This window comes from Astatotilapia calliptera, chromosome 18, assembly GCF_964374335.1.
Source record: "Astatotilapia calliptera chromosome 18, fAstCal68.1, whole genome shotgun sequence".
In the NCBI taxonomy this organism is placed as follows: Eukaryota; Metazoa; Chordata; class Actinopteri; order Cichliformes; family Cichlidae; genus Astatotilapia; species Astatotilapia calliptera.
In genome coordinates this window covers 26,402,521-26,418,189 of record NC_137439.1, presented here as the reverse complement: position 1 = coordinate 26,418,189, position 15,669 = coordinate 26,402,521, and the positions used below count along the sequence as shown (strand labels likewise).

Here is a 15,669-nt window from a genome sequence, read left to right as displayed (position 1 = left end):
TATATTTATAATGTGTGACGTGGGTGTAAGAAAACTGACAATCAAGAAAAAATGCAAACTGTTGTTTGCTTTATTAAAGATCTTCATACATGGACATAATTCAGCATTGGCATGTTTTTGTTGTTTAACCGTGTGTTATAACTGTTGACTGAGGAAAAAGATGCAATAAATATAAAGGAATCATAGACTCTCTTGTGCTATTGTGTAATTTATAACGTATCTGAGTAAATGTACATCATTCCAAAATATTCTTAATGTGCTTAACAATACCATAAAAAGTCGTGTAAGCGTGATACATAAATACATAATAGGCAGGTGAATTTCTACTTAATTTCAGTGAAATGCTTCAGACAGTTTGGTCCTTTGTATGTAACAAAAATGGGGAATGACATGAGAGAACAAACACACATTTGGTTCTGTCAGACCGTGAAGCATACAGCATACATAATTGCAGTGTTTTAACACAATTACATACTTTGGTCTAAGTGCACTGTTCACGCTACAAACAACAAAACACAAACAGCACATCAACTACAACAGCTGGCTCACTCGTCCACAGGCACAACGGCTTCAGTAAATATTGTTCGAAATGTAATCACAAAATGAAATCTCCTACAGCAGATAGCAGACTCGGGCCATGGGCTTATTACTGCTTGGAGAAGAAATCTTTGCTCTTCTGGACGTCAGGTTTGATGGTGTCATTTCCTGGTTTCCAGCCGGCGGGGCAGACTGAAAAGATAAGACTATAATGAGTCCTGGCTGGTAGATGAAATGCAGGTGTGCAAAAGTGACACACATATTGCACCTTAAAAATAAACCAACTCTGTTCTGCATGCAAAAACAGGCAACTAAAATGACAGTTTGTGAGATCATGATACATTGCGCAGATAAGAGTGCAAACCTTTGAATTTAAATAAGCCTCTGTGGTCTTTGCACTCTCTGCCACACATTATTTCTGAAAAACCATTAGCTAGTTTACATTCAAAAGTTATAATTTGGTAAAAAGCTGATTTTCACTGCAAGTAAATGTGAGCTGTAGAAAGCAGGGCGAGAAAACAGAATTTAAAATCAAGACCCAGAATGCAGACATTACATGGGCACAGCAGAGCACCATACCTTCTCCGTGCTTATCTGTGAACTGAAAGGCTTGAACCAAACGCAAGGTCTCCTCAACAGAGCGTCCAACTGGGAGGTCGTTTATGGTGATCTGTCTCAGGGTGCCCTTGTCGTCAATGATGAATAGACCCCTGTAATAGAGAGAATTATCAGCTCCTAGGTCTCCTTTAAAAATATTAAGACCAGCCCTTTGAGGACTCCACATTATTAGACTCACCTGTAGGCGATGCCCTCATCCTCTTTCAGGACCCCGTAATCTTTGGAGATGGTGCGCCGTGTGTCAGACACCAGGGGGATGTTCATGGCACCCAGACCACCCTGCTTACGCGGTGTGTTGACCCTGCACAGTCACCAAAAGATAGTATGAGGACTTAATAAAAATGAATATGGTCACTGTGAATGTGTAAAATACAAAGCTTTTTAAATACCAAGCGAAATGGGAGAAGTGTGAGTCCACTGAGGCGGCAATGACCTCACATCCAATCTTCCTGAATTCATTGGCAGCATCACTGAAAGCGATTATCTCAGTCGGACAAACAAAGGTGAAATCCAGCGGGTAGAAGAAAAACACGACGTACTTTCCTGTACCAAAGCATTAAAAAAAACACCAATGAGACTAGTGAATGCATCACTTTAATTAATTCTCATCTTTTGTAGTGTAAATGAATCTCTGCTGAATATGCTGCAGGATCACAAAACAATGAATCGCAGAGAGGAGGACCATCAAAGCATGTCAAACAGAAGGTGAGACGCAGGTTGTCCTTTACCTCTGTAGTCTGACAGCTTCAGATCGTGGAACTGTCCATCCGGCATCACCGCTTTGGCAGTGAAATCAGGGGCCGGCTTTCCAATTTGTGCATTGCCTGCAGACATCTTGAATCTGATTGGATTACAGAAGAAGAAAGCAGTCGGTGTTACACTGTGCTGTTTCTGTGTGCAAAAGGTCTTCCTTATTTGCAGAACAAGGAAAAGTTTCTGTTATGTGAAACACCCACCAACACTGTTTTTATGTGACTAACACCTCTTCACTAGAATGTATATAGATATATATGTTATTTTTTATGTTGTATGTATGTACCGTCACAAAAAACAAAGTTTACACCGGTTCTCCTCTCCGGCTAAATTACCCAGATGGTGTTTTATCCATCCAAAGGGCGTTTGTGAAAGTAGGAAGGAAAATCAAAATCTAGAAAACAGGATTAAATGAATCCAAGAAGAGAAATTTCAACTACAGGAGAGATTTTTGGAAGTCCAAAGTGAACACTTTGAAGAAATGCACAATTTCTCATGAACAAACAAGACCAACAAATTAAAAATACGCAATACCAGCAGAACATTCAGATTATAAATGAAGGTTGGGGAATAATGTTTGGTCAAGCACGGCAGCAGATTATAAACCTGATGAGAGAAAACAAGAACAACAGCACACAATTAAGAGAAATGTCCTACCACCTTCAAGAAACAGAAGCTATAGTGGAATCTCATACAGTGGCACTGTAGGAATGAAATAAAACAAGCAGACAAAAAACAAAAGTAAAATTCTCGCCCTTTTTCCAGTTCAGGTTTGGTTTTAAATCCGTATTTGTGTCATTTAACCCACATTAGTTCCTTTACACTTAACCTAGGTTTCTTTAAGTCAATATTAGTCAACTCAGTTCTAAGTTTAGTCCAAATCAAAAACAAAGAGTGAGCAGTTCTGAAGGTCGCGCTTCAATGGGAGACGATGGAGGCAACATGGGAGGCTTGGCCACTTGGTTGGTGGCGAGCTTGGAAGGAGCAGGACCTCACAACGGAGCGCACACTGCGGGCACGGACCAAACAGGACCCACCGGCTCAAGCTCAGGTGCTGGCATCCGCTGCCCCGGACCTTTGGGCTCTGGACAGGGTTCAGGACTAGACCATGTGGTGACCTCTGGCTCGGGTTCAGAACCAGGACCAGATGGTGCTGAGACTTCTGGAGCAGCACCAGATTGCTCAGGGTGGGGTGGGTGGGGAACTGGTGACTGAGGCTGATGCTGAAGCCTGACCACTCTCTCCCTGGGGACAGGAACTGGTGAAGGGACAGGCTGGACCCTAATTGCCCCCACTCTGGGAATTGGTCCAGGGACAGGGCAGATAGACAAAGAGGCTGGAGAGTTAGTGGCAGTGATGACAGCCTAAACCCATCAACTGTTATCGTTGGGGAACTGAGCAAAGGAAAGGCAGTAACGCTTGCAGCTTGGATGCTACGAGGCCCTCCTAGAGCCAGGGTACACCAAGCTTCCTCCCTCGTCAACTCACCCAGATAGGATGCCTGTTGCCGATTCTTTACTAAATTTGCTGGGTCCATTCTGTGGTCACGTCATACTGTCAAGAGGTGCTGGAATCCTCAGACAAACGTAAACTCAAAATGCAGCTTTATTAGATAGCAAGGTGGCAGCCTTAGCCTTCTCCTTTACAAGGAGGGGTAGCAGTTCTACTCTGAAACCTTCCCAAATGACTTAACTCCTCACCCTATCGCTAAGGCAGAGTCCATCTGCCTTTTGGAGAAAACTAATTTTGGCTGCTTGTATCGACAATCTCATTCTAATAGTGTTAACAAAAAGATGAGGCCTAGATTAAAAGATCTATGCACCATCTAGTGGTAGAAGGCAGCATAATAATTAGGACAATAATTTACTGCCATTGGATATCGATTAAAATTTTAACAGTTAGATTATAAGACTAGTAAGTCTGGTAGCGACTAGTCACAACAACGACAATTAGTTGCCTAGGCGACAAGTGGCGCACATCCCAAGTATAAAGCTTGCCACAATCAAAGTAGTTACAAATGAATCTTTTAGTCAACCAACCAGCTCAGTTTAAATACACTTATCACTGACAAGGTCCTTTAAACAATGAATGCATTTCTTGATGCATGCTCAATAATCCAAATAAGTAAACCTGAGTGATATGATGTGTGGAGCTTATAACATAGAAATCAGTCAATGAAGTGAAAACAAACCACCTTTTTTTTCCTAACCCTAACTGGCATTAGATGAAGTAGTCCTAAATCTACAACACTAAAAACGCTTTAGTTTCAGCTTCTCCGACAGGAGGATTTGTTGTTTTTCTTTATCCAATGTGATTATAAATAGAGACTGACTAGGCCAGTGTTAATAACCAATATATAACCAGTATGCATAGGTTGTTCAGTATGGGCCAGTAGGAAAGCTTAGAAACCTAACAGATGCTGGAGATAAGTTATGTTAGCACGTTTTCTTTTCTGCAGAGCAAATCTAGCTGTGGTTTCCACTGTCTGTGGCATTTCTACAGTCAGCAGCTGTCTTCTTCTTTTTCTTCTTCCTCTTCTTTTGGCTGCTCCCTTTTAAGTCCTCCTTTTAAGTATATCTACTGTGTATATAGACACAATATTAGCTAATATATTAATACATTCAAAAAAATATATGTAAACACAAAATGCAAACTAAGTAATTTGATTGCACGTAAATCTTCCATGTAATGTGTTACTTAAGTACAATGTAAAACATTACATTTGGGGAAATTTGGTTAAATAAAATGCACTTGATTGGTATGCATTCATTCAGTTTATACCAGGCACATTTCCCTAAAGATTGATTATTGGTATGAATAAACCTTTGATTTAAAATATTTTCATTGCTTTTTACTCAAAATGATTGCTTCATGTTTATGGAGAGCAAAAAAAAGTGCACTTGCACTTTTTATTTATTTATTTAATTTAACCCCCCTCTTTATTAAAGCTCGAATCTATACACACACACACAAACACACACACAGATAGACAGATAGATAGATAGATAGATAGATAGATAGATAGATAGATAGATAGATAGATAGATAGATAGATAGATAGATAGATAGATAGATAGAAATCACTGTGAACACAGTGGGATAGAACAATAACATACAAAATTTCAACATTGCAAACCGTTTAACTGTATAAGCTTGTATTATAGTGAAGTGTATAATTTAAGGCGCATGGCAGCTCACCACCTCAGCTCAAACACCTATTATTGGGCGCACAGTACATTAGGTGGCAAAAACATAAAACCGCAAAGCACTTCCACTTCGACTCTAATGTGTTTCCTTATATAAATAGTCACACCTGTTTTCTAACCCTTCTTTTGCCATATAACTTCCATCTTCAGGGATTAACCCACCTGGGTTAGCTGTGTGAGTTTGGTTTGCAGCTGTAGCAAAACTCTCAAATATTTCCTTGACTCTAAAATAAGCCACACACGGGCTCTTTCTTTCGTTCACTGAAACGGAAACAAATTATCAACGAGCCATCCTTTTCTCCGAGTTTCTGAAAGCGATTTTTTTTCACATGTGGGAAAAACCCACTTGTTGAAATATCGCTTCAGCTTCGGCTACACAACTGCAAACTTCACAACCAATAAGAAAAAATGTCATTTTAAGGTTAAGACTCTAAAGAACACAATTACATGTTCGTTAGTGTCACATACCTCACTTTTTTTCTTCACACCACACAGTCACGGCCCACGGAGTGCAGGAGGTAAGAGACTCGGGCTCGGGGGGGAATTTATAAAACGACTCACATCTCGCGATAACTGCGCTCAGAACGTGAACTGAAGCCACTTCAGTCAGTCCCACAGAATGTGAAGCTTGCGCTTATGTAGCATGACTTTGCATTTTTCCCTCCTTTCCTCATGACTTTTCTGGGAATCCACGCTCTTGTGAAACCCAGAGGAGTAAGAAATAAAGGCTGGACTCCAGGAAATAACCTCAAGATTTTGCGTTTGGCGTTAAAGTTGTTTAATAATCTCAGAGGAGCTAACCCTCTGTGTTTGAACTATCCCCATTCACTGTAATACACTGAATTATTGATGTAAAACTAAAAATATATAAATGAACAGGTCATATGAGGTTCCATCATAAGACTCAACCTCTTTCACAATGTGCTGCCAATCCATTGTTATGCACAAGCAGTAAATAATAGTATCATATTACTCTTTCAGCTTCACCTCACTTCTGCTGCCTTTTTTCTCATTACCAGTAATATGCAAAGTAACTTACTAGCTCAAGAAACTAGTGATACTCAACCGATTGAGCATATTTTTTTTCCAATTGTCTGTGGACTCATTTCAATGAGGGCTAAGTTCCTCTTTTTCTTTTAAGTAGAAATAACACTTCCCCTAGAAAACAATAGTAAATATACCTGTTTTATACCAAGTACAATAAATCTGTTCACGATTTAGGTTTCAACTACACATGATGTGTTTTAGAAGCACTTCCTTGAAGTCTGGACTTGCCTTTAAATTATTATTGCAACATCTTATTGCTTCTATCCAGTGAGCTGCCAGAAGGTATTTTTCTTTCTAATTTCCTCATCACTCCCACTAGATTTACTGAATGACTCCGCTGTCTGTATTTTCTGTAATCTTGTGAAGAGGAAGTTGCTACATTTTACTTACATTTCTAAGCAAGTCCATTTAGGTAAAAAAAAAAAAAAAGAAAGAAAAGAAAAGAAATGCCCGGTGCTATATGATATGGATAAATAATAAGTAATAAACTATAAATGAACTATTGTGGGTCACCTGTTTGTCTCTCAGGGAGATTAAATAGAAGCTAGAGGCTAATTTTTATTTGAACATGGTGAAGAGGTGCAGCATGGGCAGCATATTAAAATGATTGTTAAGCCAAACCACTTTCTTTCAAACTGCATTTGTCAGAGCCTTTGCAGAGGACGAGTTTTCTGCGTGCCTTTTAACTTAAAGTTTCAGACTCTATGGGACTGTTACTAACACCTAGGAGAGTTACCTGGGGTACCAAGGTGTAATCTAATTACACCAAAGTATTATTGACGTGTGACAGCAAACCTTATGTGTAACAGTTGCTATAATTCAGGAAGAGAAAAAAAACAACAAAAGGGAAGAGAAACCGGTTTCAGGAATCCAGACAGTGGTTAATTTTGAGTTGGGGGGTTTTCAGCTATAGTAGACCTTTTTCAGAGCAGTCATTCTTTTATATGAAAATGCAAAGACAGGTTTTAATTATGACATTAATTCAAACTCTACACCCGAATGATTCAATCTAGTTTTATATTTATATATTTTATTTATTGCACTAAATCACATAAATAGTTGCTTCAAGGCACTTTATATTATAAGGTAAATACTTTACAGTAATACAGACAAAACTCAAGCAATTACACAATCCCCTTTGAGCACGGACTTGGTGGCAGTGGTGAGGAAAAACTCCCTTTCAACAGGAAGAAGCCTCCAGCAGAAGCAGGCTCGGAGAGGGGCCGCCATCTCCCACGACCGGTTGGGAAAGAAGCCCAATCTGTGCTACTGTTAACACCTGTTTACCTATTTATTCATGCCCCAATAGTGTACTGAAAAAAGTGTATTGTGTCCTGTTTGGGAAACCTAAATGAAATAATGTTTTCTCTCACACTAGTGAGTCTAATGCCAGTGCCCTAAACATTTTGGCTAAAACCTTCTGAGTACATATATCATTAAATTCATTTTTAAACTCAGGAAACCAACCACAGTGTGTGTTTTTTCTTCTTCTTTCTATTTTTCAGGTTACGTTAGTTCACCTCAGTCGACCTACAGAGGCTGCTGTCAGTTCAGCCTCTCGCTGTCACCGAGCAGTGTCTTTGCACACTGTTACCATGGAGCTCCATCAAGGGCTAAATAAGAGGGGAGGGCCTACAATAACCTCCTGTTAGAAGCACTGCGGTGGGCTAATGATCAAACACTGCGCTGTGTTCATCTCCTGTCTCACAATATGCCCATAATTAGTACATCTGCTCCCCTAGTGATTCCAAAGCAGCTGGATGTTTGAAGGGCTCTCACACAGCTCTCATCCCAGCTTCATTCAGCCGTGCTGAATAACAAAACAGCTGTAGCAGTCACAGATGTGACGATGGACTGAAAAATGGCTTCAAATGATTGGTGCTTTTAATCCACAATTATTAAATTAGTACAGTTTAGTAAAGCTCATTTAGGGTTATCTGGCTTTATTGGCAGACTTTGAGGAAAGAAAAGCTTTTCTAGTTCTGCTACTTCCAATGACTCAGTATCAGGGCATGGCATTAAAGAAATGCATTGAAAATCATTTGATCTTCCTTAGCGAGTTAGATGAAAAGATTATTAGCTTGTGCGATATGTAGGTGGATTCAGTACTCACTTAGCTTGGCCACCTACAAAGACAGGATACAGGTGGAAACAGAAAGTATTGCTCTGTGTGAACAAAATTCAACCTAGTAGCATCGCTAAAGCTCATAAATGACCACTATAAATCTTTTTGTATGTAATTAAAGTACTTTTTACTATTTTTTAAAACTGAATAATCATATTTCATCCAATATTTTCTTTTGTTTTTGTTTAAAAATATAATGGAATGGAAATCCAAATTCCCCCTTCACCAACATTGTCAGGTATTTAGGGGAGGATGATTTGAAATATATCTGTATGATGCTGATTTGTTGTCAGGTCCAGACTTGTTTTGATGAGGCAGCGGCACACTGGAGTCAGCAGGAGGTGATCATAGGGGAGCTGGAGTATCAGTGCTCCTCACAGCAGGACATGGGAGCAGTGTGTACTGCTGTTTTACATACATGCTGAGTGAAACTAAAACACAGTAATAGCACCATCAAATTCTACTAGATAGGCTATCCTTAAACAGTTACCCTTATACTGAACAACTCTGAGAAACATTAGAAATGAGTAAAAACTTGCATTTTTTGTTGCATTTATGGGTTGAGCAGCAGAGTTGAGTATGTGAGTTTTGCTGTCTGCTTTTGTCTGGTATTGAATTGGATGATTGAACCCAGAAGAAACAACACATATTGGAAAATTTAATCGCTTACTTATTTAACAAGGAGCATCCTCTGTGGTATGTGAAAGACTCATACACAGCTACAAAAGCCTATCACCTGCTGCTAGTCACCAGCTAGGTCCCACAGTGCTGTGGGATGGCGTCCCATTCTTCAAGAGAGTATGTTGGTCACTCTGACACGAAAAGCATGTCAAAGCTGATCCCACAAGCATTCGGTGGGGTTGGCGTGTGTCATCTTGGAGGACATAATTCAGTCCTAGACTGTGGAGATATGGGATTGCTATTGGTTGCAAAATCTCATCTTGACATCTCTCTGCATTGATATCATCTGCAATGTTGACAGTCTGGTTTTTCCAGTAAGGGAGATGTTGCCCCACACCATCACACAGCCTCCACCAAAAGCTGTTACCCTACTGGTGCATCCATCAGCATAGTGTTCTCCACAACATCTCAACACTTTGACCCTACCATCCAACAGCTGTAAGCAGAAACTGGACTCATCAATGAACAGCGTTAATCAGCCACTAATCAGGCACCGAAATATTAGCATCTGGGTTATCTGAAGCTCAAAACAAGAGCCAATAGAAGAACAAGATTTTTGGCAGATAAAATACCCACACACTCAACCAACAAATGCATTTTCCTTACAAATGTGGCACCACTGATGGGGAAAATAAACAATATTTCCAACAGTACAGGATTTATTGCTAAAAAGCATTGTTACAACAAAGAAATGATCACCTACATTTCTTTACTTTTACTTACATAGTAAAATACTATACCTTTGCAAAATGATCCAATAAATGACTCAATAATGGTACGTTTTATTTCAATCATAGTTTTGGTTTTTTTTTTTACTGTGATGCCGCTGTCTATTAACTAAGACAAAAAAACATTCACACTAAACAGCAGGTCACAGAAATAACTCTGACCTGATCTAACCATGTAACATTTATGTCACATTTGTGTGGGTAATTTACATATTTGAAGACATTTTCTTCAAAATATCCTATTTATTTAATATTTTGTAATTGTGTTGTTGTTCTTGTTGTTGTTTTAGTGGTGACATTACTAGAAATAAAAAACAAAATGACCAAAGGTTCTTAAAAGTGTTGCAAAACGACCTTAAGATCCCCAGGCAAGCTTTAGGGAACACTTCCTGAAGGTCTCTTAAAGATTAATGGTTGTTGGGACTGTTTCATAGTCAAAGAAGCCAGTGTGTACAATAATAACAGGGCTGCCGGCATCAACGGTACTCATTATAACAGTTTCAATTGATGTTTTTAGTATTGCACTGGAAGGATTAGCAGTATAATGAATAGGAGTGGTAATACAAGGAGCAGTATAACAATAGCAGCAGAAGTACTTGAGGTAGTAATGCGTGTAACTGTAGCAGCGGTACTTGCAGTCCTCTTGTTAGTACTTTGTACCTTTAAGAATTCTCCCGCGCGGGTCTACAATTAAGGAAAGCGACCGGAAGGAGCAGGGGTATTTCGCGCCAATTTGAAACAACGGAACACAGTCAGTCTGAGCGGCACGAGACACGAGCTGGGACGCGCGCGCCGCCGGGGGTCTTTTTTCTTTTTAAACTGTTCTTTCCCGTCAAAGGTGTGTAGTGGCATCTCTGCTATTTAAACTTAAACGATACAAACTGGTACCAAAGGCCGAGGTACAGTTTGACCTGAGCTGAGAGTCCAGGCAGGGAGCTGAGCTGACCGATTGTTTCTCTCCGTCAGGTGTGGTAAACATGGAGGAGGCCAACAAGCTGATTGGTACCGGCAAGAAGCACTTGGTGATGGGGAAGGTAGTGGAGGCTGTGAGCACCCTGCAGGAGGCCAGCGGCATGCTGTGAGTTACCCTCAAGTCACGCTGGAGTTTCAGTGAGGTTGAACGTGAAATGGTCCCATAAAGTGGCCCTCGTGGTTACTTTTAAAACGCTCACTTGGGCTTCTTAAAACTAAACCGTGTGTTTCACTGTTTACATGATTGAAGAGTTTATAGGTGACAGTGCCTCGTGCAGGCTGATTCTGAGCAGGTGTGCAGATTGGTGCAAATGCAAAACGGCAGCTTTTTTTTTTTTTTTTCCTCCCCTCTGGTGTTTGAAAATGAACGTGTTTATGCAAATCACAAACTGCCTGCAGCTGTTCTTTGCATGTGAGCAGAAAGCGGTGACATTAGTTTAGCTTAGTGTTTTTCTTAATTTATATATTTCATTTCCATTAGGTTCTGTTTTATTGTTTAAGCTTAAACCTAGTTGGAATAATTACTCGCTAATCCTTTTTATACGCCTAGTTTTTTAACTCCAGGAATCTTTCTAATTTGTTCTGAAGCAGCACGTGAGCAGTAATGGATGCCTGCTTTTCACTCTAAAATAAATGGTAAATTCTTGTTATAGGGCTAAAGAGTTTGGAGACACAGCGGACGAATGTGGCGAGGCTTTCTTCTGGTATGGCAAAGCTCTCCTGGATTTGGCACGGTAGGTTAATCAGGTTTAAACATGAGAAAGTCCAGCTCTTTAAGGTGAGGATGGAGGGGCCGCTCTGACTGCCAGACTTGTTGTAGGATGGAGAACTCTGTCTTGGGTAATGCTCTAGAGGGAGTGCCGGAGGAGGAAGAAGAGAAACCCAAAGACTCCAATGTTGAGAGCACAGACAATGTAGACGGTAAGGGAATAATGTGTTATTTGGCTCGTTACAGTTAATCTAAATGTGCACACATCATTCCCAACTGTTCTGCTGTCAACAGAAAAGACCAGAGACGAGCTGAGGGTGCAGGTGTACGACGCCATGGCGGAGAAGAAAACTGAAGACGGGGAGAAGGTTGAAGGGAAGCAGAGTGAGGATCCACAGGAGAAGACTGAAGGAGCCGAGGCTGGTGACAAAAAGGAAAACACAGAAAAGGTAGAGGGGGAGGCTGAAAAGGACAATAAGAATGATGAAAGCAAATCTGAAAGTAAAGATAAGAAGGAAAAGAGTGGGGAGGAAGTGGATGCAAAGGACGACTCTGAACCTGCTGCTAAGGAGAAGGAGGGGGACTCTGCCGCTGCTAAGAAGGAGAAGACTGCTGCTAAAGAAGAGGAGCCAGCTGAGAAGATGGACTCTGCTGCTGAAGAGGAAGAAGCAGCTGCTGAGGAGGAAGCAGGTGACCTTTGCTCCTCCTGTCCTGATCCTGGCTTGGTAATGGCAGTGTTAGCTGCTGAAGCATGCAGAGCAGTGTATCTAAACTCATGACATTTGCTTGTAGATGGCGAGGAAGATGAGGAGGAAGGTGGCGACGATGTAGAAATGGAAGGTGATGCAGAGGAGCAGGGTGAAGGAGATGCCACTGGGGAGAAGGTACTGAACAAACAGCTCGCATGTTAAAAAAGGACTCAGCTGACTGTGTGAATTTTGAATTTCATGTTTTCTGTCTGTTCCTCTTTTAGGACAGTGACGATGAGGAGGTGGGTAACCTGCAGCTGGCCTGGGAGATGTTAGAAGTGGCCAAAGTCATCTACAAAAGGTAAAGGAAACACTTCAGAGCCATGATTTTTATCTTATCATTTTGCACCTGCATTTCAAGCTTGTAACCTTTTCCTCTTTGTTCTTATAAAAGGAAAGAGACGAAGGAGGCTCAGCTAATGGCAGCCCAGGCTCATTTGAAACTGGGTGAAGTTTCTGCAGAATCAGGTCTGAACAAATGTGCAGCTTTGCACATAATCATTGTTTTCTCTTTGATGCAATGAGCTTGAGGCTGTGTTGATGGCTCAGTGTTTGCAGCGGTGCTCAGTTTCTGTCAGGACTAAAAGTCTGTGAGCAGCTTGAGATTTCTTTAGTTCGGATTTGTGTACCTAACACTTGGTTGCAACACAGCTAAAAAGTTGCCATTGTGCTGTTTGCCCACTTGGGGGCAGCCTAAATTAGTTGAACCATAAAATGTCTAAGCTTCAACTTTTTGAAATGCTAGTTTTCTGAGTGGATGCTCACATCCACACCCGGTAGTTACAGAACAGGTTTTTTTCGGTCGCATCACCACTTAAAGATCTTTAGCTGATGAAGTCTGTACTGTTCTCAGTTCATTGCCGTGTCCATGCCTGCTGACCCTGAACAGTGGATGAAACTCTGAGAATGCAGAGTTTGTTTTGTTTGTTTTTTTTTAATACATGTCAGGTGTTGATTTGCTGCTTCTCTTTTTCAGGGAACTATCCACAAGCACTGGAGGATTTCCAGGAGTGCCTGAAGCTGCAGGTGAAGCACCTGGACTCAGACAGCCGCCTGCTGGCAGAGACTCGCTACCAGCTCGGTGTGACCTATAGCCTGAACACGCAGTACAGCGAGGCCATCGAGTCTCTGAAGAGCTCCATCTCTATCATAAAGAACAGGCTTGGTAAGCATCAGCTCCTGGAGTGAAATTAGCTTCCAGAGAATCATCAATGCAATAATTAATACAATTCCAGACAAGCTGCAGGAGATGCTTGACAAAGCCGAAGGTCCAGAGGCTCTGCCAGAGGAGAGGAAGGAGCTGGAGGAGCTCAAAGCTCTGCTGCCAGAGATCCAGGAGAAGGTGGAGGACGCCACTGAAAGCCTGAAGACAGCGAGCGCGGCTGTGAAGGATGCACTGGTGAGTTTGGCATGGAGTTTGATTTAGCTGGAGGACGGTCATCAGAGCACACTGGTTAAAGTGGTGCTATCCACCAAGCATGATGCCTGAATTGTTTTGGTTTTAGTTGTTAAATGGGATTCATAAAATACATGCTCCATGCTGGTGCTTCAGTGACATGTGAAGTTCAGTGTTTCTATTTGTGTTCTGTTGCTACACGTCTTCACAAGTAAACCACTTGGTGAAAAATATTTGGCAACTCGATCCATCATTAGTCACACCTCCCTCTGTAAGGTCCGGTGAACAGCAGGCTTTCGTGAGATGATCACAGCATAGCCGCCATCATTTTGGCATTTGGCTTCTCTTTGAGCTGCATGTGCAATCTGTTTCAGGATGGAGGCTCCACTTCCTCTGCCTGTGATGGTTCCACTGTAAAGAACAGAGACTCTTCTTCCACTTCAGAGGTCAGTTACAAGTTTTCATGGCACACTTTGTGAAACAAACTTAAGCCCAACAGGATTGTAAAAGAAGTGTGATATTTAACTTCCAAACAGATTAAAAGCACATCCACTTCCAATGGCAACACCTCCACAGCTGCAGTCTCTGACATCTCCCACCTGGTCAGAAAGAAGGTGAGGTTTTTTTAACTTGCATTGATGTGGTGTAGCTATAATGGTGAGCCTCATTTTACTGCTGTGTATTGCAGAGGAAACCAGAGGAGAGTCCGGTGAAGGAGGATGTGAAGAAGGTGAAGCAGGACAACAGTCAGCCAGGCGAAACGCTTCTCACTAATGGAGATGCAGGTGAACACGCCAATGATATGGAAGTCGAAAGGTGAGGTGTCATTTCTGTCTGCTGTGCCGTTTACTACTTACAACCTCGAACTTGTCTGAAATCCCGTCATCCTCTGTTTCAGTAAGTGAAGCTGCACTTTGTCTCCGTTCAAGAAGAGATTCACCAGCATAACAAGCTCTTAACTGTCTCTTACACGTTTGCTGTTGTAAATACACGTTTGTTTGACATTATACTGTAAAATTCAATAAAGATGGTTGTATAAACCTGTGTTAAACCTTCATTACTGGAGCCATGAAAATGTTTTGTTTTCTGGCAGTTGATGAACTGTCCATAAATGTTTGTACTCACCACATAAGTGGCTCCTTTAGTCATACTGGTTCTACAGCATTCTTCAGTCTGACTTACTGTATTTAACCATGTGGTCTGAAGAGAGGATTCAGTGTGCCATGTGAGAGCAAAAGTGCAGTTTAATCAAGAGAATGCAAGAACCTGGGCCTTAGAGCTGATAGCTGAATACACGAACAGGAAAATTTAGCTGTGCAGTAACTGAAAGCCTGCGCTTAGATAAACAAAGGCTCTGTACCAACCTGATTAATATCACTGGTTTTTAATTACTAAACTTCTGATGCTATTTATGCTTTACAGCTTCCAATACTTCTCCTGGCTTAGTTCTACGTAGGGTGGCTCAAAATTTCTGCAGTCATAAATTTTTGACAAGACTCCTGACGTCCCTGGCTGAAATGCAGCCCCAAACCATGACACACCCTCCACTGTTTTACAGACGGCTGTAGACACCCACTGCCTTACCTCCCTCCTGGTCTCCTATACAAACTGATAATTTGAATGAAAATGTTCAAAATTAAATTCATCACTCCATAAAATTGTTGCCACTGACTTTTAATCCAGTTCTTATATATTTGTAAAATTTGGCGTACCTCATCCTTTTGTTTCACCTCCCTTAAAAATGGCTTCTTGACAGCAACACCTGATCTTGATGAGCACTGTCATGTTTTTGTTGCATTATCTTATGTCTTAAGGACATGACTGTAGATCATGTTCAATGAGAGTTAAAAGCTCATTGAGAATAGTGTATGAAGATGTTCTGACTTGATGCAGCTGATTAGATGGTTTGTAATGATTTGTATAAACCACACGACTGGTCACACTTGGTTGTTTCATTGTATAGCAGTCTTTTCTAGCTCTTCCCCCTGTGAGGTAAACAATAACGGGAAGACAGACATATAGGAGAAGACATCTTCATTTGCCAGAGAAGAAGAGGTACACATGCAGCTAATTATAGTAATAGCAATAATCACTATGGCTAATTAAAATGCCTGGGCCCTTTATCGTGCACGCTGGCTCACTGGGACA

At 41.1% G+C, this 15,669-nt stretch overlaps 2 protein-coding genes across 4 annotated transcripts; one reads left to right on the top strand and one right to left on the bottom strand.

Annotated features, from left to right (window-relative positions):
• Positions 1–52: 52 nt before the first annotated feature.
• Positions 53–5,723, bottom strand: prdx1 (peroxiredoxin 1). Of its 2 annotated transcripts, none has more exons than XM_026149835.2 (6): positions 5,583–5,723; positions 1,884–1,996; positions 1,545–1,698; positions 1,334–1,456; positions 1,117–1,247; positions 53–729 (listed from the first exon to the last, which is right to left on the bottom strand). In XM_026149835.2, the coding sequence occupies exons 2-6, from the start codon at positions 1,987–1,989 to the stop codon at positions 647–649; spliced, it is 597 nt and encodes a 198-aa protein (XP_026005620.1). In that variant the 5' UTR covers positions 1,990–1,996; positions 5,583–5,723; the 3' UTR covers positions 53–646. The 2 variants fall into 2 exon arrangements, with proteins under 2 accessions (XP_026005620.1, XP_080148885.1); XM_080292759.1 differs by lacking the exon at positions 5,583–5,723 and adding an exon at positions 5,277–5,377.
• A 4,669-nt stretch (positions 5,724–10,392) lies between these two features.
• Positions 10,393–14,561, top strand: LOC113010619 (nuclear autoantigenic sperm protein-like). Of its 2 annotated transcripts, XM_080292757.1 has the most exons (15): positions 10,393–10,533; positions 10,662–10,773; positions 11,321–11,401; positions 11,488–11,588; positions 11,671–11,825; positions 11,946–12,066; positions 12,169–12,260; positions 12,350–12,426; positions 12,520–12,593; positions 13,102–13,290; positions 13,361–13,524; positions 13,896–13,967; positions 14,058–14,135; positions 14,210–14,337; positions 14,420–14,561. In XM_080292757.1, the coding sequence occupies exons 2-15, from the start codon at positions 10,673–10,675 to the stop codon at positions 14,424–14,426; spliced, it is 1,440 nt and encodes a 479-aa protein (XP_080148883.1). In that variant the 5' UTR covers positions 10,393–10,533; positions 10,662–10,672; the 3' UTR covers positions 14,427–14,561. The 2 variants fall into 2 exon arrangements, with proteins under 2 accessions (XP_080148883.1, XP_026005572.1); XM_026149787.2 differs by having other exon boundaries at positions 11,671–12,066.
• The last annotated feature ends 1,108 nt before the right edge of the window (positions 14,562–15,669 follow it).

What these genes read in the sequence shown, in the direction of transcription:
- prdx1 (XM_026149835.2), bottom strand. Translation starts at nt 1,989, where the DNA reads ATGTCTGCAGGCAATGCACAAATTGGAAAGCCGGCCCCTGATTTCACT. An exon ending in CACTTCTCCCATTTCGCTTG is followed by an intron (nt 1,457 to 1,544) that starts GTATTTAAAAAG and finishes GTGACTGTGCAG; the next exon opens with GGTCAACACACCGCGTAAGC. An exon ending in CACAGATAAGCACGGAGAAG is followed by an intron (nt 730 to 1,116) that starts GTATGGTGCTCT and finishes TTATCTTTTCAG; the next exon opens with TCTGCCCCGCCGGCTGGAAA.
- LOC113010619 (XM_026149787.2), top strand. Translation starts at nt 10,673, where the DNA reads ATGGAGGAGGCCAACAAGCTGATTGGTACCGGCAAGAAGCACTTGGTG. An exon ending in TGAAGTTTCTGCAGAATCAG is followed by an intron (nt 12,594 to 13,101) that starts GTCTGAACAAAT and finishes TCTCTTTTTCAG; the next exon opens with GGAACTATCCACAAGCACTG. An exon ending in TATCATAAAGAACAGGCTTG is followed by an intron (nt 13,291 to 13,360) that starts GTAAGCATCAGC and finishes ATACAATTCCAG; the next exon opens with ACAAGCTGCAGGAGATGCTT.